Source organism: Oncorhynchus clarkii, chromosome 8 (assembly GCF_045791955.1).
Source record: "Oncorhynchus clarkii lewisi isolate Uvic-CL-2024 chromosome 8, UVic_Ocla_1.0, whole genome shotgun sequence".
Classification (NCBI taxonomy): domain Eukaryota; kingdom Metazoa; phylum Chordata; class Actinopteri; order Salmoniformes; family Salmonidae; genus Oncorhynchus; species Oncorhynchus clarkii.
The window spans coordinates 3,758,386-3,780,823 of record NC_092154.1 but is presented as its reverse complement, the minus strand read 5'-3'; the positions used below and the strand labels follow the sequence as shown (position 1 = coordinate 3,780,823).

General features: G+C 43.2%; 1 protein-coding gene across 3 annotated transcripts in view; it reads right to left on the bottom strand.

Annotated features, from left to right (window-relative positions):
* Window positions 1-14,976, bottom strand: part of LOC139414872 (HBS1-like translational GTPase) — a 135,221-nt gene extending 120,245 nt beyond the window's left edge. The window contains exons 1-4 of one of the 3 annotated variants that reach the window (XM_071162463.1): window positions 14,600-14,976; window positions 11,965-12,030; window positions 8,717-8,851; window positions 8,158-8,421 (exon numbers count right to left, since the gene is read on the bottom strand). In XM_071162463.1, coding sequence (XP_071018564.1) covers window positions 8,158-8,421; window positions 8,717-8,851; window positions 11,965-12,030; window positions 14,600-14,642 — 508 coding nt within the window. In that variant the 5' untranslated portion in view covers window positions 14,643-14,976. Of the gene's footprint in view, window positions 1-8,157; window positions 8,422-8,587; window positions 8,609-8,716; window positions 8,852-11,964; window positions 12,031-14,599 lie in introns of those variants that run through there. The other 2 variants (XM_071162464.1, XM_071162465.1) reach the window with 2 other exon arrangements.
* Window positions 14,977-22,438: the final 7,462 nt, after the last annotated feature.

Below are 22,438 nucleotides of genomic sequence, written 5' to 3'. Positions count from 1 at the left end.
ATAATGTCATGTGAACTAGAGGCAGTATAATGTAATGTGAGCTAGAGGCAGTATGTCATGTGAACTAGAGGCAATATAATGGAATGTGAACTAGAGGCAGTATAATGTCATGTGAACTAGAGGCAGTATAATGTCATGTGAACTAGAGGCAGTATAATGTCATGTGAACTAGAGGCAGTATAATGTCATGTGAACTAGAGGCAGTATAATGTCATGTGAACTAGAGGCAGTATAATGTCATGTGAACTATAGGCAGTATAATGTAATGTGAGCTAGAGGCAGTATGTCATGTGAACTAGAGGCAATATAATGGAATGTGAACTAGAGGCAGTATAATGTCATGTGAACTAGAGGCAGTATAATGTCATGTGAACTAGAGGCAGTATAATGTAATGTGAACTAGAGGCAGTATAATGTCATGTGAACTAGAGGCAGTATAATGTCATGTGAACTAGAGGCAGTATAATGTAATGTGAACTAGAGGCAGTATAATGTAATGTGAACTAGAGGCAGTATAATGTAATGTGAACTAGAGGCAGTATAATGTCATGTGAACTAGAGGCAGTATAATGTCATGTGAACTAGAGGCAGTATAATGTAATGTGAGCTAGAGGCAGTATAATGTCATGTGAACTAGAGGCAATATAATGGAATGTGAACTAGAGGCAATATAATGGCATGTGAACTAGAGGCAGTTTAATGTCATGTGAACTAGAGGCAGTATAATGTCATGTGAACTAGAGGCAGTATAATGTCATGTGAACTAGAGGCAGTATAATGTCATGTGAACCAGAGGCAGTATAATGTCATGTGAACTAGAGGCAGTATAATGTCATGTGAACTAGAGGCAGTATAATGTCATGTGAGCTAGAGGCAGTATAATGTCATGTGAACTAGAGGCAGTATAATGTCATGTGAACTAGAGGCAGTATAATGTCATGTGAACTAGAGGCAGTATAATGTCATGTGAACTAGAGGCAGTATAATGTCATGTGAACTAGAGGCAGTATAATGTCATGTGAACTAGAGGCAGTATAATGTAATGTGAGCTAGAGGCAGTATGTCATGTGAACTAGAGGCAATATAATGGAATGTGAACTAGAGGCAGTATAATGTCATGTGAACTAGAGGCAGTATAATGTCATGTGAACTAGAGGCAGTATAATGTCATGTGAACTAGAGGCAGTATAATGTCATGTGAACTAGAGGCAGTATAATGTCATGTGAACTAGAGGCAGTATAATGTCATGTGAACTATAGGCAGTATAATGTAATGTGAGCTAGAGGCAGTATGTCATGTGAACTAGAGGCAATATAATGGAATGTGAACTAGAGGCAGTATAATGTCATGTGAACTAGAGGCAGTATAATGTCATGTGAACTAGAGGCAGTATAATGTCATGTGAACTAGAGGCAGTATAATGTCATGTGAACTAGAGGCAGTATAATGTCATGTGAACTAGAGGCAGTATAATGTCATGTGAACTAGAGGCAGTATAATGTCATGTGAACTAAAGGCAGTATAATGTCATGTGAACTAGAGGCAGTATAATGTCATGTGAACTAGAGGCAGTATAATGTCATGTGAACTAGAGGCAGTATAATGTCATGTGAACTAGAGGCAGTATAATGTCATGTGAACTAAAGGCAGTATAATGTCATGTGAACTAGAGGCAGTATAATGTCATGTGAACTAGAGGCAGTATAATGTCATGTGAACTAGAGGCAGTATAATGTCATGTGAACTAGAGGCAGTATAATGTCATGTGAACTAGAGGCAGTATAATGTCATGTGAACTAGAGGCAGTATAATGTAATGTGAGCTAGAGGCAGTATAATGTCATGTGAACTAGAGGCAATATAATGGAATGTGAACTAGAGGCAAAATAATGTCATGTGAACTAGAGGCAGTATAATGTCATGTGAACCAGAGGCAGTATAATGTCATGTGAACCAGAGGCAGTATAATGTCATGTGAGCTAGAGGCAGTATAATGTCATGTGAACTAGAGGCAGTATAATGTCATGTGAACTAGAGGCAGTATAATGTCATGTGAACTAGAGGCAGTATAATGTCATGTGAACTAGAGGCAGTATAATGGAATGTGAACTAGAGGCAGTATAATGTCATGTGAACTAGAGGCAGTATAATGTCATGTGAACTAGAGGCAGTATAATGTAATGTGAGCTAGAGGCAGTATGTCATGTGAACTAGAGGCAATATAATGGAATGTGAACTAGAGGCAGTATAATGTCATGTGAACTAGAGGCAGTATAATGTCATGTGAACCAGAGGCAGTATAATGTCATGTGAACCAGAGGCAGTATAATGTCATGTGAACCAGAGGCAGTATAATGTCATGTGAACTAGAGGCAGTATAATGTCATGTGAACTAGAGGCAGTATAATGTCATGTGAACTAGAGGCAGTATAATGTCATGTGAACTAGAGGCAGTATAATGTCATGTGAACTAGAGGCAGTATAATGTCATGTGAACTAAAGGCAGTATAATGTCATGTGAACTAGAGGCAGTATAATGTCATGTGAACTAGAGGCAGTATAATGTCATGTGAACTAGAGGCAGTATAATGTCATGTGAACTAGAGGCAGTATAATGTCATGTGAACTAGAGGCAGTATAATGTAATGTGAGCTAGAGGCAGTATGTCATGTGAACTAGAGGCAATATAATGGAATGTGAACTAGAGGCAGTATAATGTCATGTGAACTAGAGGCAGTATAATGTCATGTGAACTAGAGGCAGTATAATGTCATGTGAACTAGAGGCAGTATAATGTCATGTGAACTAGAGGCAGTATAATGTCATGTGAACTAGAGGCAGTATAATGTCATGTGAACTAGAGGCAGTATAATGTCATGTGAACTAAAGGCAGTATAATGTCATGTGAACTAGAGGCAGTATAATGTCATGTGAACTAGAGGCAGTATAATGTCATGTGAACTAGAGGCAGTATAATGTCATGTGAACTAGAGGCAGTATAATGTCATGTGAACTAGAGGCAGTATAATGTCATGTGAACTAGAGGCAGTATAATGTCATGTGAACTAGAGGCAGTATAATGTCATGTGAACTAGAGGCAGTATAATGTAATGTGAACTAGAGGCAGTATAATGTCATGTGAACTAGAGGCAGTATAATGTCATGTGACCTAGAGGCAGTATAATGTCATGTGAACTAGAGGCAGTATAATGTCATGTGAACTAGAGGCAGTATAATGTCATGTGAACTAGAGGCAGTATAATGTCATGTGAACTAGAGGCAGTATAATGTCATGTGAACTAGAGGCAGTATAATGTCATGTGAACTAGAGGCAGTATAATGTCATGTGAACTAGAGGCAGTATAATGTCATGTGAACTAGAGGCAGTATAATGTCATGTGAACTAGAGGCAGTATAATGTAATGTGAACTAGAGGCAGTATAATGTAATGTGAACTAGAGGCAGTATAATGTCATGTGAACTAGAGGCAGTATAATGTAATGTGAACTAGAGGCAGTATAATGTCATGTGAACTAGAGGCAGTATAATGTCATGTGAACTAGAGGCAGTATAATGTCATGTGAACTAGAGGCAATAGAATGTCATGTGAACTAGAGGCAGTATAGAGGCCTTCAGACTCCCCCCATTGTTAGGGCTGAAACACAAGCATCTCCTCATTATGTAGATCTCTGATAGTACTTCCTGTTGGTCACGTCATTTTACTGTTTGAATTTATTTTGTTCCTGAACGGTTAATGAGGGTCAGTTAGTCGGAACCAAATTTGACCGAAATTGGCATCCCTAGTTTCTTTAACAAGCACTGGTCATTTCAAACTGAACCTCTCTGCTGTTTCACAACCAGACCTTTGAATAATATTTCCAATCATTTCAAATACTTTATCTGAGCTTGATTGATCTTGCCTGGTGCAATGGAACCAATAAAGCAGTCAAAAAAAAACGAACCATTGGCACGAAAACGAAATAGGCTATTCCAGAGTTGAGTCATAGCCTCCATGGCTACAGAGACAAATAAGTTTGAATTCATATCTCAATCTCAAACATGAACAACAACACACATACAGCACCAGTCAAAAGTTGACACCTAGTCATTCCAGGATTTGTACTGTGTTCTACATTGTAGAATGATAGTGAAGACATCAAAACTATGAAATAACACAATATGGAATCATGTAGTAACCAAAAAAGTGTTAAACAAATCAAAATATATTTTTATATTTTAGATTCTTCAAAAAGTAGCCACCCTTTGCCTTGATAACAGCTTTGCACACTCTTGGCCTTCTCTTTCCTAGTTTTGATGTCTTCACTATTATTCTACAACCCTTGAATGAGTAGGTGTGTCCAAACTTTTAACGGGTAAGTAAAATAACATTCTATTGGTAGCAAGAATTTTGTAAACAAATTGTTCTTGAAAACGAAGTTTTGAGCCCAGCGTCGTTTCGTGTATCAGTTGTCCCATGGAAAGTTTGAATCCAGCATTGTTTCGTGTGTCAGTTGTCCCATGGAAAGTTTTGAATCCAGCATCGTTTCGTGTATCAGTTGTCCCATGGAAAGTTTTGAATCCAGCATCGTTTCGTGTGTCAGTTGTCTCATGGAAAATATCTTTCCTCCTAGCCATATGTCACAGCTGTACATTTTTTTATCCTTAAATGAAACTGGTATACTTTTCTACTTATCACAGATTTCTTTAACCAATGATGGTCTTTGCTGCAGGGCCGACCAACAAGATCCTTACTTTGTCCCCCTTCTACTTGCCTGTTCCATTTTTAGCTGTGATGCTGCAATTCGTTGGTTGTAATTTTGGGTAGAGCAGACATTTCCATATATATATGTTTGTTAGCTGCATGTGTAACATAACTATACCAGTCCCTGTTATGATATTATTTACAAAGATTACAGTTTTTTTTTTTTTTATCAATTAGTATATTTGAGTGTAACCAGAATATTTGTTCTGTCTTTTCTGGTGGACTAAACTGAAGTTGCAACTAACTTTCTATGGCTTGTTTAAAAAATAGTGATATTTGGGAGATGATTTCCTTTTCAAACAACCAGAAGTGAGAGGTTGTAATCTGAATGAAGGGAACAAGGCCCTTCTTACTAACCTGTGAGAGAACCAGTTCTGATTTAAGTCTAACTTCTGTATGACGAAGCCTTTAGTGAGGTCATAATGGTCGAGTGCTTTAGTATAGAAAATGTCTGGCCTCACAATTCGTACTCATGATACAAATAATAAGAAGTAGGCCTGTTTAAATTGTTTCTGGTTCCCTTCCCTGTTTCTTCTGTGCCTCGACACAATCCTGTCTCGGCGCTCTACGGACAATTCCTTTCGACCTCATGACTTGGTTTATGCTCTGACATAAACTGTCAACTGTGGGACCTTATATAGACAGGTGTGTGCCTTTCCAAATCATGTCCAATCAATTGAATTTACCACAGGTGAACTCCTATCAAGTTGTAGAAACATCTCAAGGATGATCAATGGAAACAGGATGAACCTGAATACTTATGTAAATAAGGGATTTCTGTTTATTATGTGTAATACATTTGCAAAAAAAACAACTGTTTTTACTATGTCATTATATTATTGTAATGTCATTACGGGGAATTGTGATGTCATTGCAGGGTATTGTGATGTCCTTGCGGGGTATTGTGATGTCCTTGCGGGGTATTGTGGTATCATTACGGGGTATTGTGATGTCCTTGCGGGGTATTGTGGTATCATTACGGGGTATTGTGATGTCCTTGCGGGGTATTGTGATGTCATTACGGGGGTATTGTGATGTCATTACGGGGTATTGTGAGGTCATTACGGGGTATTGTGATGTCATTACGGGGTATTGTGATGTGTGTAGATTGGAGCGGATTTGTATTTATTTACACACACACGCACACACACACACACACACACACACACACACACACACACACACACACACACTCTCTCCCCACAAACAACCACAAGCTCAGATGTTTAACACCTGGTCCATCCCCGAGCCCAACTCAAGACAAGATGTGTGAATGCATATAGAGTTGTAGCTGTTTGAGACGGCATGCAACATGGAGCACGAATGGAGAGATTTAATTAACCAAGGTCAAGTCCTTCCCCTCAACGCCCACACACGCTGGTCCCCCGTTGTCAACCCGTCTCCCCAAGCACCTCTGTGCAGTCAGACCTTTAATTATTACTGTGCCACCAGGGCCACAATAATATGCCCCCTCTCTGATTGTCCTAGTGTGACCCCCCCCCCCCTCTCTGATTGTCCTAGTGTGACCCCCCCCCCCTCTCTGATTGTCCTAGTGTGACCCCCCCTCTCTGATTGTCTTAGTGTGACCCCCCCCTCTCTGATTGTCTTAGTGTGACCCCCCCCTCTCTGATTGTCCTAGTGTGACCCCCCCCTCTCTGATTGTCCTAGTGTGACCCCCCCCCCCCTCTCTCTGATTGTCCTAGTGTGACCCCCCTCTCTCTGATTGTCTTAGTGTGACCCCCCCCTCTCTGATTGTCTTAGTGTGACCCCCCCTCTCTCTGATTGTCCTAGTGTGACCCCCCTCTCTCTGATTGTCTTAGTGTGACCCCCCCCTCTCTGATTGTCTTAGTGTGACCCCCCCCTCTCTGATTGTCCTAGTGTGACCCCCCCCTCTCTGATTGTCCTAGTGTGACCCCCCCCCCCCTCTCTCTGATTGTCCTAGTGTGACCCCCCCCCTCTCTGATTGTCCTAGTGTGACCCCCCCCTCTCTGATTGTCTTAGTGTGACCCCCCCCTCTCTGATTGTCCTAGTGTGACCCCCCCCCCCTCTCTGATTGTCCTAGTGTGACCCCCCCCTCTCTGATTGTCCTAGTGTGACCCCCCCCTCTCTGATTGTCCTAGTGTGACCCCCCCTCTCTGATTGTCCTAGTGTGACCCCCCCCTCTCTGATTGTCCTAGTGTGACCCCCCCCTCTCTGATTGTCCTAGTGTGACCCCCCCCTCTCTGATTGTCCTAGTGTGACCCCCCCCTCTCTGATTGTCCTAGTGTGACCCCCCCTCTCTGATTGTCCTAGTGTGACCCCCCCCCTCTCTGATTGTCCTAGTGTGACCCCCCCCCCTCTCTGATTGTCCTAGTGTGACCCCCCCCTCTCTGATTGTCCTAGTGTGACCCCCCCTCTCTGATTGTCCTAGTGTGACCCCCCCCCCTCTCTGATTGTCCTAGTGTGACCCCCCCTCTCTGATTGTCCTAGTGTGACCCCCCCCCCCCTCTCTGATTGTCCTAGTGTGACCCCCCCCCTCTCTGATTGTCCTAGTGTGACCCCCCCCCCCCTCTCTGATTGTCCTAGTGTGACCCCCCCTCTCTGATTGTCCTAGTGTGACCCCCCCCCTCTCTGATTGTCCTAGTGTGACCCCCCCCCTCTCTGATTGTCCTAGTGTGACCCTCCCCCTCTCTGATTGTCCTAGTGTGCCCCCCCCCTCTCTGATTGTCCTAGTGTGACCCCCCCCTCTCTGATTGTCCTAGTGTGACCCCCCCTCTCTGATTGTCCTAGTGTGACCCCCCCCTCTCTGATTGTCCTAGTGTGACCCCCCCCTCTCTGATTGTCCTAGTGTGACCCCCCCTCTCTGATTGTCCTAGTGTGACCCCCCCCTCTCTGATTGTCCTAGTGTGACCCCCCCTCTCTGATTGTCCTAGTGTGACCCCCCCCCCTCTCTGATTGTCCTAGTGTGACCCCCCCCCCCTCTCCAAGGGTTACTGCAGCTAGTGTTGCCAGCACTGTCACTACCTGGGTCTATTTCAACCCAACTGACATACTTGTGATATTGCTACTTGTAGGCTAGTGTCTAATTGGTCTCAATACATTTCATGATGAGTAGCCTAATGTGAGCAGCCGCGTCCAATCTGTCCTTATTACTGGGTAAGCGTTAGAATAAGCCTAATCAATAGTTGCAGCTGTAGGTGGTATTAATATCTCTAGGAGCTGATCCATCGTCAGTATTGTGAAATATTTTTAAATATTTTTTTTTTAAACGTTAATTAAGGAAAGATTTGAACTGAGAGAGCTGATTTTCGGCCATGGTTGAAAAGATGCATCGTTAAAATTCCCTGTAAGTCTGAATTGGCCATCTGGAAACCGGGCCCTGGTCCGATGTGGTCTCTGCTCTAGTCCAGGCATACCTTTCTCTGGTCGCGGTGCAGCTGAGGCTTCCTGATTGGCTCTTGGTACAACTGCTGTCTCCTTATTTGCTCTCTGCGGCAGCGGTGCGTCATTATTGGTCCTGGCGTCCAGGGGCGGCAGCCCGGCGCTCTCGTCTGAGAGAACGGCGTCCAAGGCTTTCTGAGGGTCGAAGGCGCACCGCAAGGCAGCCTGGGTAAGGACCGACTCTGGCACGGCATCACCCAGCACTGCACGCATCAGGTCCAGACATGAGTACAACTTGCCTGTGGAGACACACACACACACACACACACACACACACACACACACACACACACACACACACACACACACACACACACACACACACACACACACACACACAGTTAATTCAGGGGTTCCAATAAGAGTTGAATCCTGTTACAACTGGGGGTGGGGGGGTAAGGGTACCTTGGTCCAGGGGGTTGAGGTTGTGTGAGGGGGTGGGTGGGGGGTGGGGGGTGGGGGTTAAGGGTACCTTGGTCCAGGGGGTTGAGGTTGTGTGTGAGGGGGTGGGTGGGGGGTGGGGGTTATGGGTACCTTGGTCCAGGGGGTTGAGGTTGTGTGTGAGGGTGGGAGAGGTGTGTATGGCCTCATCTTCCTCCATCTCCTCCTCCTCTAGGGGTGGCTCAACGTTGGGTCTCTCCTGCCTGCTGGAGTAGATGAACTGGGCTGCTGTGGATACCACAGAACACACACACACAACGGATCACTCAACAGCCAATCACAATGCTTGGCAATGTCAACAATGTGTCACATCCAGAGTTCTGATGCGGTGGCCTTTTAGAGATAACCAGGAGGGACGATGTCACTGAAAGATGCAGTAAGTCAAGTCAGAAGATAACAGATTCATTACCAACAACAGGTGCAAAGTACAGCAAAATGTCATCACGTTTTGAAGTCAACTTTCCTCTCTTTGTCTAACAACACTTTACTGAATCTAGCAAAGAAGTTGTGGGTCAGAGTGCAGTGTTAATTTAGCTTCCTAGCACACACGTTTTGGTTAGCACGTTTCTCACACCGGCTTCAAAATATAAATAATATTATTAAAAATATTTACATAGAATTGAAACTTTGGTTTGTGGACAATTCTTACTTTACTCATCCTTTAATATCAGATAAGTCAATATGGAAGATGTCTAGTTTACTCAACATTATCACTGGGGGCGGCAGGTAGTCTAGTGATTGGAGCGTTGGACTAGGAACCGAAAGGTTGCAATCCCCGAGCTGACAAGGTACAAATCTGTCGTTCTGCCCCTGAACAGGCAGTTAACCCACTGTTCCTAGACCAGTTAACCCACTGTTCCTAGACCAGTTAACCCACTGTTCCTAGACCAGTTAACCCACTGTTCCTAGACCAGTTAACCCACTGTTCCTAGACCAGTTAACCCACTGTTCCTAGACCAGTTAACCCACTGTTCCTAGACCAGTTAACCCACTGTTCCTAGACCAGTTAACCCACTGTTCCTAGACCAGTTAACCCACTGTTCCTAGACCAGTTAACCCACTGTTCCTAGACCAGTTAACCCACTGTTCCTAGACCAGTTAACCCCACTGTTCCTAGACCAGTTAACCCACTGTTCCTAGACCAGTTAACCCACTGTTCCTAGACCAGTTAACCCACAGTTCCTAGGCCGTCATTGAAAATAAGAATCTGTTCTTAACTGACTTGCCTAGATAAATAAAAGGTAAAATAAAAATTAAAAATATCAAAGCAACTAAAAAGTGTAGAAAGTATTCACAGCTCTTCACATTTGGTTGTTTTACAGCCTGAATTTAAAACAAATTCAATTGAGATTGTTTTGTTACAATCCACATAATGTCAAGGTGGAATTACACTACAGGTCAATAGTTAGGAAACACCAGGAGGGTCTCCTAGCAACACCGTGCCACGGAGGGAGACGCGACAATAGTTAGGAAACACCAGGAGGGTCTCCTAGCAACACCGTGCCACGGAGGGAGACGCGACAATAGTTAGGAAACACCAGGAGGGTCTCCTAGCAACACCGTGCCAGGGAGGGAGACGTGACAATAGTTAGGAAACACCAGGAGGGTCTCCTAGCAACACCGTGCCAGGGAGGGAGACGTGACAATAGTTAGGAAACACCAGGAGGGTCTCCTAGCAACACCGTGCCAGGGAGGGAGACGTGACAATAGTTAGGAAACACCAGGAGGGTCTCCTAGCAACACCGTGCCACGGAGGGAGACGTGACAATAGTTAGGAAACACCAGGAGGGTCTCCTAGCAACACCGTGCCACGGAGGGAGACGTGACAATAGTTAGGAAACACCAGGAGGGTCTCCTAGCAACACCGTGCCACGGAGGGAGACGCGACAATAGTTAGGAAACACCAGGAGGGTCTCCTAGCAACACCGTGCCATGGAGGGAGACGCGACAATAGTTAGGAAACACCAGGAGGGTCTCCTAGCAACACCGTGCCACAGAGGGAGACGCGACAATAGTTAGGAAACACCAGGAGGGTCTCCTAGCAACACCGTGCCACGGAGGGAGACGCGACAATAGTTAGGAAACACCAGGAGGGTCTCCTAGCAACACCGTGCCACAGAGGGAGACGCGACAATAGTTAGGAAACACCAGGAGGGTCTCCTAGCAACACCGTGCCAGGGAGGGAGACGCAACAATAGTTAGGAAACACCAGGAGGGTCTCCTAGCAACACCGTGCCACGGAGGGAGACGCGACAATAGTTAGGAAACAACAGGAGGGTCTCCTAGCAACACCGTGCCACGGAGGGAGACGCGACAATAGTTAGGAAACACCAGGAGGGTCTCCTAGCAACACCGTGCCACGGAGGGAGACGCGACAATAGTTAGGAAACACCAGGAGGGTCTCCTAGCAACACCGTGCCACGGAGGGAGACGCGACAATAGTTAGGAAACAACTACTCATTCCAGGGTTTTTCTTTTTTACATTGTAGAATAATAGTGAAGTCACATCAAAACTATGAAATAACACAATATGGAATCATGTAGTAACCAAAAAAAAGTAGCCACCCGTTGCCTTGTTGTTTGCAACAAGGCACTTTAATAACAAAAACGTGACAAAGTCAGTCACTGTTTGTCCTGAATGAGGGGTGAGGGTTGAATCTAAATTAGACTTTATTTGGTCAGAAGCACTGGGCGATGTCGGGAATGAGATGCCATTTCAGACACACAGTCTAAGGCAGGGTTCTCAACTAGCGACCTGGGGGTGATTTATTTGTTCCTTAAATCCTGAGCAATATAAATATAATATATATATAATTTCCATACAGCTTTCTTTTTTTTCTTAATTTATTTTTCTTTCTTTATGGACATAACATTGTTAAAAACACCAGAAAATCAGCTCCTTGTGATTTTACTTTTGGAAATCGGTCCCAAACTATTCCCACGCATAACAGAGAGATATGTGATCGCATATAAAATGTCATGTAATTGCAAGGTTTGAAATGTTTTAGTCAAATATCTGTTTGGGCTTTTTGCGGGCCAAAAATAATAATACTAATATGAATGAATCTAGTTGAGGATCCTTGATTTAAGGTTACACATTGTGTATTTATTATTACAGGTACCCAGGTGTCTATAGCCAAGTTATCGTTACTCATTGTGTATTTATTATTACGTGTTATTCCTTTTCTATTATTTCTCTATTTTCTTTCTCTCTGCGTTGTTGGGAAGGGCCCGTAAATAAGCATTTCACTGTTAGTCTACACCTGCTGTTTACCAAGCATGTGACAATTAACTTGTTGACTTGATTTGACAGTGTAGAGTCCTGGGGTAGTGTGACAGACCTGTAGCAGGGGAGATGCAGTAATCATCGTCAACAGACTGTCCATAAAGATCGTCATCGTCAAGGTCTGCAGAAACACCAGGGAAAGTGATACAGTTAACAGAGGCAGGTAGCTAGCTAGGTCACACATAAACACACACACATCGTAATCACTCTCTCACACACACTGGCTGCCTATCATTTGGCCTAGTCAGCAACTCTGCCTGGCTGGCTGGCAGCTTGTATGAGGCCTTTACTGGTGGACTGGATACACACCAGTATCTTTCAATAGTGAAACAATGACCTCACATTGAATAACGAGTATACTGTAAAAATTTAACTAAATTGCTAATAGCCGCCTGTCCCTTTTAATAGCCGGGCAACGGCACACATTTCAGCAAATAAACGGCCATTTCTAAATCAATTCTTTACCGGGTTACCGTGAATTACCATGAATTTGTTTACGAGGTTCAATGTTTGATTTGTTACATTTGAGTAATGACTGGGGAAAAATGCCAATCATCCATTTTTTAAACCGCCACTAAGAAACTGCGAGTCATTGGCTGCTAGCGGCTGAGAAGTTATAACTAACTGTACAACTTTGGGAGAGCAGATCCCTTGAACTGCTTAGTCAAAGAGGAGAATAATCATTCTGTCAACAAATAAATAAACATGTAAAAAAAACATTTATTAGGCATACTAAGACAAAAGAAACGTGGCAGAGTAAATGATAACACATTAGTGAAAGAAATTAAGACATTCATTAAAATGCTGGAATTGAATGCTGCAAATAAACAATTAACTACAGAGCATTTAGAAAGTATTCAGACCTCTTGACTTTTTCCCCATTTTGTTACGTTACAGCCTTATTCTAAAATGGATTCAATTGTAGTTTTTCCTCATCAATCTACACACAATACCCCATAATGACATCACAATACCCCATAATGACATCACAATACCCCATAATGACATCACAATACCCCATAATGACTTCACAATACCCCATAATGACATCACAATACCCCATAATGACATCACAATAACCCATAATGACATCACAATACCCCATAATGATGGAAGCAAAAATAGGTTTTTAGACATTTTTGAAAATGTATTAAAATTCAAACTGAAATGTTACATTTAAATAAGTATTTAGACCCTTTACTCAGTACTTTGTTGAAGCACCTTTGGCAGCGATTACAACCTCAAGTCTTCTTGGGTATGATGCTACCAGCTTGGCACACCTGTATTTGGAGAGTTTCTCACATTCTTCTCTGCAGTTCCTCTCAAGCTCTGTCAGGTTGGATGGGAAGCGTCGCTGCACAGATAATTTCAGGTCTCTCCAGAGATGTTTGATCGGATTCAAGTCCAGGCTCTGGCTGGGCCACTCAAGGACATTCAGAGTCATGAAGGCAAGCCACTCCTGCGTTATCCTGTTGGCAGGTCGGAGGTCCTGAGTGCTCTGGAGCAGGTTTTCATCAAGGATCTCTCTGTACTTTGCCCCGTTCATCTTTGCCACAATCCTGACTAGTCTCCCACGACCTTACCGTGAAATGCTTACTGACAAGCCCTTAACCAACAGCACAGTTCAAGAAAGAGTTTCTTAATAAACTTTAAGTAAAACAAACGTAATTAAATCAAAAAGTAACAAGAAAATTACAACAATAATGACAAGGCTATATACAGAGGATACCTGTACCGAGTCAACGTGTGTGGGTACAGGTTAGTCAAGGTCATTTGTAAAGTGACTATGCATAGATAATAAACAGCGAGTTTTCGCTGTGTCATCATGAGGTATTGTATTGATGAGGAATAATAATAATAATAATTTAATCCATTTTAGAAGAAGGCTGTAACGTGACAAAATGTGGAAGAAGGGAAGGCGTCTGAATACTTTCCGAATGCACTGTATATAAAACTAACATTTTGGGCAATTCAACCAAATTCACATAGAAATGTGAGTTATAGATCTGTCATTCTCAATGAAACCCAGTCTAAGAAAAGGTAAATATGTTCTATGTACGCTATTTCTATGCTTCCTGTTCTTAAGTTTAGTATTTTTTGCTTCTTTTACTTGAAGTTTTGTACACCAGCTCTAAACAGCTGAAAATACTGTACTTTTGGTTATGGAAAATAGATTTCTCAGCGGTTTAGATGGTTGAATGATACTCTACATTATACCGGTTTGTTTTGTCACATTAACTGAAATAAGGCAAACTATTAGAATGTTTATCAAACCAAGAAATGGTGTGTTGCTATTTTTGCATTGTGCAACTTTAAATACGGTTCATGGTTCGTTTCCTTGCCACGATACTAATGAGTATCGCGATACTTGTATCATACTGGCCAGTTTTCAGTGAGTGGAACTTGAAAAGCTAACTAGCTAGCAAGCAAGCTAACTAAGCAATAATATTGACACATATCGGCCGATAGAGTTGACTAAGTTCATTAAATGAACGAAATAGTTCAACTCAGTTCTCTGAAATATATTCCTCTGTGTTAATGTTAAGGCACCAATTGCAATTGACAGCCCAAATAGGACACGACAGCAATAAATTGACCCTTATCAAGCTAATCGGCTAACGTTAGCTTGCTAGATAACACGTTGGTTTGTTCGGGCATCGGAGGGTCCAAGCACTTTCACAGCATCTAACCTTCATCATAGTTGTAGCCTCGGACATTTCTGTGCCGGGACATGTTGCCTTTATACTTCTCCTTTCGGCCGTGTTGAGGCGGTTTTTTGGCTCACAGCGTTTGTTGTAACATGTCATGCGTCCATATAGGAATAGGCGAAGCGAGAGGTTTTACTCCGCCGCATAAAAAAATCTGTCCACGAAGTGGAATAGTTTGTATGGAGGTCAATGAAAGAATGTTGAATTTGGTCAACAACAACAAAATATATATATATATATAATTACTTATTTGCTACGTGAGATTATTTTTGATCGAATAGAATTATCGTTAATGACTAGATTGTTACGAATGCACAGATATGAGTGTTGCGAGTTTATTTTAGAGTTCCCCTTGTCATAGAGATAGATAGATGACTCCTAATGAATATCGCCAGTTTTATCATGGGCATTGTCATTGAGGGCTTCCACTATATTAAAGTATTCAACTGGGTGAGGATTCCTATGAGTTGGGAGCAATCAGCCAGTGAAGAAGAATCACATTAACTATTTGAAAATGGAATTTGCGTCAATGACGCTGCCCATGTTGTCATAGACCCTGTGATGATACGGAGACAAAGATGAGTCAACTATCTATCTCTATGGCCTGTTGTTCACACGCTTATCTTCCCTCTCATTGGCTAGAATGGTCCCGCCTGATCTCGCCTTCCTTCCATCTTTTCGGACATGTAATTCCACTGTTAAGAGCGGTGACTCGAATATCTTTAATGTAATAGACCATCTTTGATGCGTCTCTCTTTCCGAGAGTCATTAACCTCTTTTATATATACATATATATATACCACTACCCGAGTCTAAATAAAACCGAACAATGTTTTCCCTTATCTCTAAGGTCCCCCATATGTGAAATTGACGGTTGTGTAAACATATTTTGCTGCAAACGTGTTTACATTCATAGATATATTACCACTTTAACTAAAACGGTGCAGAATAAAGCCTGGTTTGAGGTGGGTGGAATTCCACCAATCCAAAGAGAGGAAAAAGCCTTTGCGCTCTGTGGACAACGAATCCCATCATTAGGACAGAGACGTAGGCGTCTCGTCATTGGCTGTGTTAGAGCGCATACAATCCATGAAGCATTGTGGGTAAATGGTGACTGATTGACTGATGATACAAATAATAATGAGTAGTTATTTATGATGCAAGTTGATTTGTAGATCAGTCATTCGGCAATCTGCTGCACTGTCGAACAAGCCCGTTATAAGCAGTATTTCTGGCTAAATACCCACCTCTGCACAGACGGTAGAGTAGAGCGCTCTCCTGTTGAGCGGTTCAAAACAACAGAGAGGTTAGAGGGAGGCGGTTTACTAGTGACATTGACGTTACCATTTGTGATTTAACTATTTGCACATCGTTACAACACAGTATATAGACCTAATATGACATTTGAAATGTCTTTATTCTGTTGGAACTTTTTGTCGGTGTACTGTTTACTGTTAATTTATTTGTTGTTTATTTCACTTTTGTATATTATCTATTTTACTTCCTTTGGCAATGTAAACATTTATCCCATGCCAATAAAGTATCTTTAAATTAAAATGATAATTTAAGTTACTTCTAAACGCAGAGCTAGGGTCTGTCACACTGCTCCAATCCTAACTGAAATCCTGGCAAAGAGAAAGATAAAAACCGATCTGATGTCAGAGCAACGTTAAAACACGGTAGGGCGGAACCTCTTCAGTAGCATTACGGCGACGCTATAATGCATCTAGTCCACCAACAATACGAACATTTACTTGAACTTTGATCATAAAAAAATTTGAACAAATATTCTAGCATCAAAGCTGTTCCAAAGACAATTATATTCCCTCATCAATCATTTAAAAAAAACAGCTCAATTTTATTTTTATTTTTTTAATTTCTTAAAAACAAGAAAACCCCACATTACTGTGCAGGTTGTTTTCTGTCGGCTTTCCCAAGGAACCGTCACCTTCTGAGCTCATGCAGCTTCAGCCTGTGTTTCTGGAAACCACCCATTTGACAGTTGTGACTAGAACAAGTTCAGCTATGGACCAAAAGTTGTCTGTTTGAGTCGTGGCAGGGACACATGTAGAACTTTAGCTAAAGCTAACCCTTTTCCTAACCGTAACCTAATTCTCCTAACCTGCTCCTTTAGTTATCCTAACCATAACCTAATTCTCCTAACCTGCTCCTTTAGTTAACCTAACCGTAACCTAATTCTCCTAACCTGCTCCTTTAGTTATCCTAACCTTAACCTAATTCTCCTAACCTGCTCCTTTAGTTAACCTAACTAGCCAAAACCCCTTTAGAAGCTGAGCGTGTCTGCCAATCTGGTGCTAACACCCACTGCCCTGGCTGAATGGTATGTACGGTGGTGGTGGTGATGGTGATGGTGGTGATGGTGGTGATGATGGTGGTGATGGCCTACATAGGCGTACAGAGGCCCATTATCAGCAACCATCACTCCTGTGTTCCAATGGCACGTTGTGTTAGCTAATCCAAGTTTATATGAATTTTAAAATGCTAATTGATCATTAGAAAACCCTTTTGCTATTGTGTTAGCACAGCTGAAAACTGTTGTTCTGATTAAAGAAGCAATAAAACTGGCCTTCTTTAGACCAGTTGAGTATTCCATGTGAGAAATTGCCAAGAAACTGAAGATCTCGTACAACGCTGTGTACTACTCCCTTCACAGGACAGCGCAAACTCTCTCTAACCAGAATAGAAAGAGGAGTGGGAGGCCCCGATGCACAACTGAACAAGAGGACAAGTACAATAGAGTGACTAGTTTGAGAAACAGACGTCTCACAAGTCCTCCACTTGCAGCTTCATTAAATAGTACCCGCAAAACACCAATCTCAACGTCGACAGTGAAGAGGCGACTACGGGATGCTGGCCTTCTAGGGAGAGTTGCAAAGAAAAAGCCATATCTCAGACTGGCCAATAAAAAGAAAAGATTAAGATGGGCAAAAGAGCACAGACACTGGACAGAGGAACTCTGCCTAGAAGGTCAGCATCCCGGAGTCACCTCTTCACTGTTGACGTTGAGACTGGACAGAGGAACTCTGCCTAGAAGGTCAGCATCCTGGAGTTGCCTCTTCACTGTTGCTAGTATTGTCAGAGGTCACCTTGGAGTTCACAACAACAAAAAAAACATAGATTATTCTGTCTGGAATTGTTACTCCCCTGCCATGTAAAAATGATTGACATGGCAGATTCGGACGGGACTAAAAATGACCTGACCTCCCCAGTACAACTAATCCTGTCCGAAAGGAGTTTATGAGGTTGGAATAATACTGTGAAAATGACGATAATTTACTTTTAGTGTTAGAGCTGTTTGAAAAGACCGCGTGAAATTTCAGCTTGACATCACCAGGTAGTATTAGTTGTTAGACCAATAAGAAAGAGAGTTTTGCCCTCCTCTCTGCCAATCACAGATAGTTTTCAGGTTACCCATCTCTCCCATTAGGCCGACAGTTTCTTTCAAAATTTCTTGCTTGAGAAATTTAATTTAGCTAAGAAGCTATTTTTTTGTTTATTTTTGACATAAAAAAAAATATATAAAAAATTATCACACCAGGATACTTCTTCTTTTTTTTTACCCAGAAATGATTTGATATCGAGATAAAGAATGACTGCATTGGATCTTTAATCCCGTCTATTTAATACAAATATATATATATCTGCCAAAACCAGCTACATGTAATGGATGAGAATGAAGAGTCTAGTTACTGCTTTTTTTGTTGCACACTTCAATATTGAGACAGGTTTTAAAAGTCAGGCTTAGGAACAATGACTCAAGAAATGAGATTTGGTGTAACGGGGTCGCAAGCTGTGCATGGAAACACACACACACACGCATGCACAAACAAAGCCTCCAACCCAGACGCACCTGTGTTCTACAAGTGTGTGTGCAGCCACACACACACACACACACACACACACACACACACACACCCTTCAAAGGTCAACCCAGTCGTGTGAGCCCACCCTGACCACAACACACACATACACAACACTCAGACAGAGACAGCGTTTCAGACGGACCCAGTGACATCACGTTTTTTCCATCACCACTGGCTAAACAAGTTGGGGGAGTGAACACGTCTGATTTCAGAATGGCACCCTATAGCCTACACAAGGGCACCATCCGAGGCCCTGGTCTATAGTAGTGCACTGTGTAGGGAGTAGGGCCCTGGTCTATAGTAGTGCACTGTGTAGGGAGTAGGGCCCTGGTCTAAAGTAGTGCACTATATAGGGAATAGGGCTCTGGTCTATAGTAGTGCACTATGTAGGGAGTAGAGCTCTGGTCTATAGTAGTGCAATGTATTGGGTATAGGCTGTCATTTGGGATACACACTTCTCTATCTAGGCCACTTTCTGACAAACTGTCACCTGGAACAGAGGCTTGTTCATTGTAAAGGTCTCCAGCGTTTACCAGGTGTCTGCTCTTCATTGAGCCATACAGGGTAGATTATCAGACTGTCAGTGTATCTGGCAGGGTAGATTATCAGACTGTCAGTGTATCTCACAGGACCATACAGGGTAGATTATCAGACTGTCAGTGTATCTGACAGGGTAGATTATCAGACTGCCAGTGTATCTGACAGGACCACACAGGGTAGATTATCAGACTGTCAGTGTATCTGACAGGGTAGATTATCAGACTGTCAGTGTATCTGACAGGACCATACAGGGTAGATTATCAGACTGTCAGTGTATCTGACAGGGTAGATTATCAGACTGCCAGTGTATCTGACAGGACCATACAGGGTAGATTATCAGACTGTCAGTGTCTCTGACAGGGCCATACAGTGTAGATTATCAGACTCGGGTTTCATAGACATTACAGATGTGCTGCTCACCGTATCTGGCAGGACTGCACCAGATTAATCTATGATTTACTCTCAAATGGCACCCTATTCCCTAAATAGTGCACAACTTTCTTTAAGTAGTGCAATCAATAGGGAATATGGTGCCATTTGGGACAGCAGAGAGATGGTGTGGGAGAGGAGTAGGGGGCATTTGGGAGACAGCAGAGAGATGGTGTGGGAGAGGAGTAGGTGGGCATTTGGGGCATCAGAGAGATGGTGTGGGAGAGGAGTAGGGGGGCATTTGGGAGACTGCAGAGAGATGGTGTGGGAGAGGAGTAGGGGGGCATTTGGGAGACTGCAGAGAGATGGTGTGGGAGAGGAGTAGGGGGGCATTTGGGACAGCAGAGAGATGGTGTGGGAGAGGAGTAGGGGGCATTTGGGACAGCAGAGAGATGGTGTGGGAGAGGAGTAGAATGACAGAGTCAACAGAGAAAGGAGAGATCTGATCTGAACAGGTCAACAGAGGTAAACAGTCGGGTGCCCCCGGGCTCACCTCGGGTGAGGGGGGGTGAGTTTAGTTCAACTGTTTTACCTCATCAGAAAACAGAATTATAAACTGAATTACAAACTGAATTATAGCCTGAATTATAAACTGAGTTACAGACGGAATTATAAACTGAATTACAGACTGAATTATAGACTGAATTATAGACTGAATTATAAACGGAATTACAGACTGAATTATAAACTGAATTATAGACTGAAATATAAACTGAATTATAGACTGAAATATAAACTGAATTATAAACTAAATTAGAGACTGAATTGTAAACTCAATTATAGACTGAATTATAAACTCAATTATAGACTGAATTAAAGACTCTCCTCTCCTCTCCTCTCCTCCCCATCTCCTCTCCTCACCTCTCCTCCCCTCCTCTCCTCCTCCTCTTCTCTCCTCTCCCCTCCTCCCCATCTCCTCTCCCAGCCTCTCCTCCTACCTCCTCTCCTCTCCCATCTCATCTACTCCACTCTCCTCCCCCTCTCCCCTCCTCCCCTCTATATCCTCTTCTCCTCTCTTCTCCTCTCCTCTCCTATCCCCCCTCTCCCCTCCTCTCCTCTCTTCTCCTCTCCTCTCCACCTCTCCTCACCTCTCTCCCCACTTCTCTTCCCCTATCTCTCCTCCCTACCTCCTCTCCTCTCCTCCACTCCTCTCCCCTCCTCTCCTCACCTCTCTCCCCTCCTCTCCCCTCTTCGCCTCCCCATCTCCTCTCCCCTCCACTTCTCCTCTACCCTCTCCTCCCCCTTCTTTCCTCCCCACCTCCCCTCATCTCCTCACCCCTCTCCTCCACTCTCCTCCCCTTTTCCTTCCTTCCTTCCCCTCCCATCCCCTCCTCACCCCAACCTATGACAAGTCTCACAGTAGCTTTGAAAGCCAGACTATAGCTAAAAATCTCAGGGCTAAGAAGTATTCAAATGACCCTACCTGAACACACAATGCTTTGCAAAGAGGGCTGCCTTGACAATGGCAGCACTAACCTTTCCAATCGCGCTCATGCAAATGACCTCATCCTACTGGCCCGGAGACAGACAGGCTCTGAGCATGCCAGGGCAAACGTTGTGGAACGTTCCCATAGAATGCCTCCTCAATGGCAACCTATTCTCTATAGTGCACTACATTAGACCAGAGCCCAATGGCATCCTATTCTCTATAGTGCACTACATTAGACCAGAGCCCAATTGCACCCTATTCTCTATAGTGCACTACTTTAGACCAGAGCCCTATGGCATCCTATTCTCTATAGTGCACTACATTAGACCAGAGCCCAATGGCACCCTATTCTCTACAGTGCACTACTTTAGACCAGAGCCCAATTTCACCCTATTCCCTATTATAGTGCACTTTAGACTAGAGCCCTATGGCGCCCTATTCCCTATATAGCACACTACTTTAGACCAGAGCCCTATGGCACCCTATTCCTTATATAGCGCACTACTTTTGTACAGGGCCCATGGGGTGCGATTTGGGACACAGTCTTAGAACTATACCACATAGAATAAACATGGCAACTTAACATGTAAAATAAGGAATTCGGTCAGTTCTAGTCATGACTTTTCTATCTGCAGAGGTCCTAATGTGGTGGATTTAACACCAGGTCTGTGACCCGCTGGAGCTGAGGGAGTTTCCTCGGAAGTGTGTGTGTCTGTCTGTCTGTCTGTGTGCCTGCCTGCCTGTCTGTCTGTCTGTGCGTGCGCGCGCGCGCGTGTGTGCGTGTGTGTGTTAGTCAGGACTTTATCAAGATGTAGTTTTTAATACTGCCCTCCAGGGAGAAGAAAAACACCAGACTTTAACTTTGGCCAATAGAAAGCCATGCCTGAGTGTCTCACAGCAGGTGGCACTCAGGTGTGTGTGCTGCAGGGAAATGCATCCAGGCAACAGGTACCTTAAGATGAACTAACTAGCTAACTGTAAGTCTGGATAAGCATCTGCTTGATGACTCAAATGTTAATGTATTGTAGGCACAGTATGAGTCATACACTATGAAACATTTTTTTTAAATGTTTTATTCATTTACATAATTCGGATGCGTTTTGTTTAATTAACATGATCAGAACAACACTTTTTATGCTGGAATCTAAGCAAAATAAAATGTAATAAAAGGTAATCGTGTTTAATTAGATTTGTTTAAAATAAAAGTTTGCTTGTGTCAAACAATCTAACCCTAACCATAATAGTGTTTTAAAGATGTTAGGTCCCTGAGTAATTTCAGGACTAATGAGTACCTGCCTATAACCTCTACTATAAAACGATGTAACGTTTCACTACGTGCGCGGTCTCCACGCCGCGTGCAAAGTTCTGTTCAGTGTGTTGACCCCATCACGCGAGGATGAGTGACCGGGGACAATAGTGTGTTTTTAGGGGTGACGGTAATTGTAAGTGACCGAGACAACACGATAGCGTATCGGGAAGAACAATAAACTATGAGAACACACATTCATACATGTAAGTGTGACCATCGGACTCCTCTTC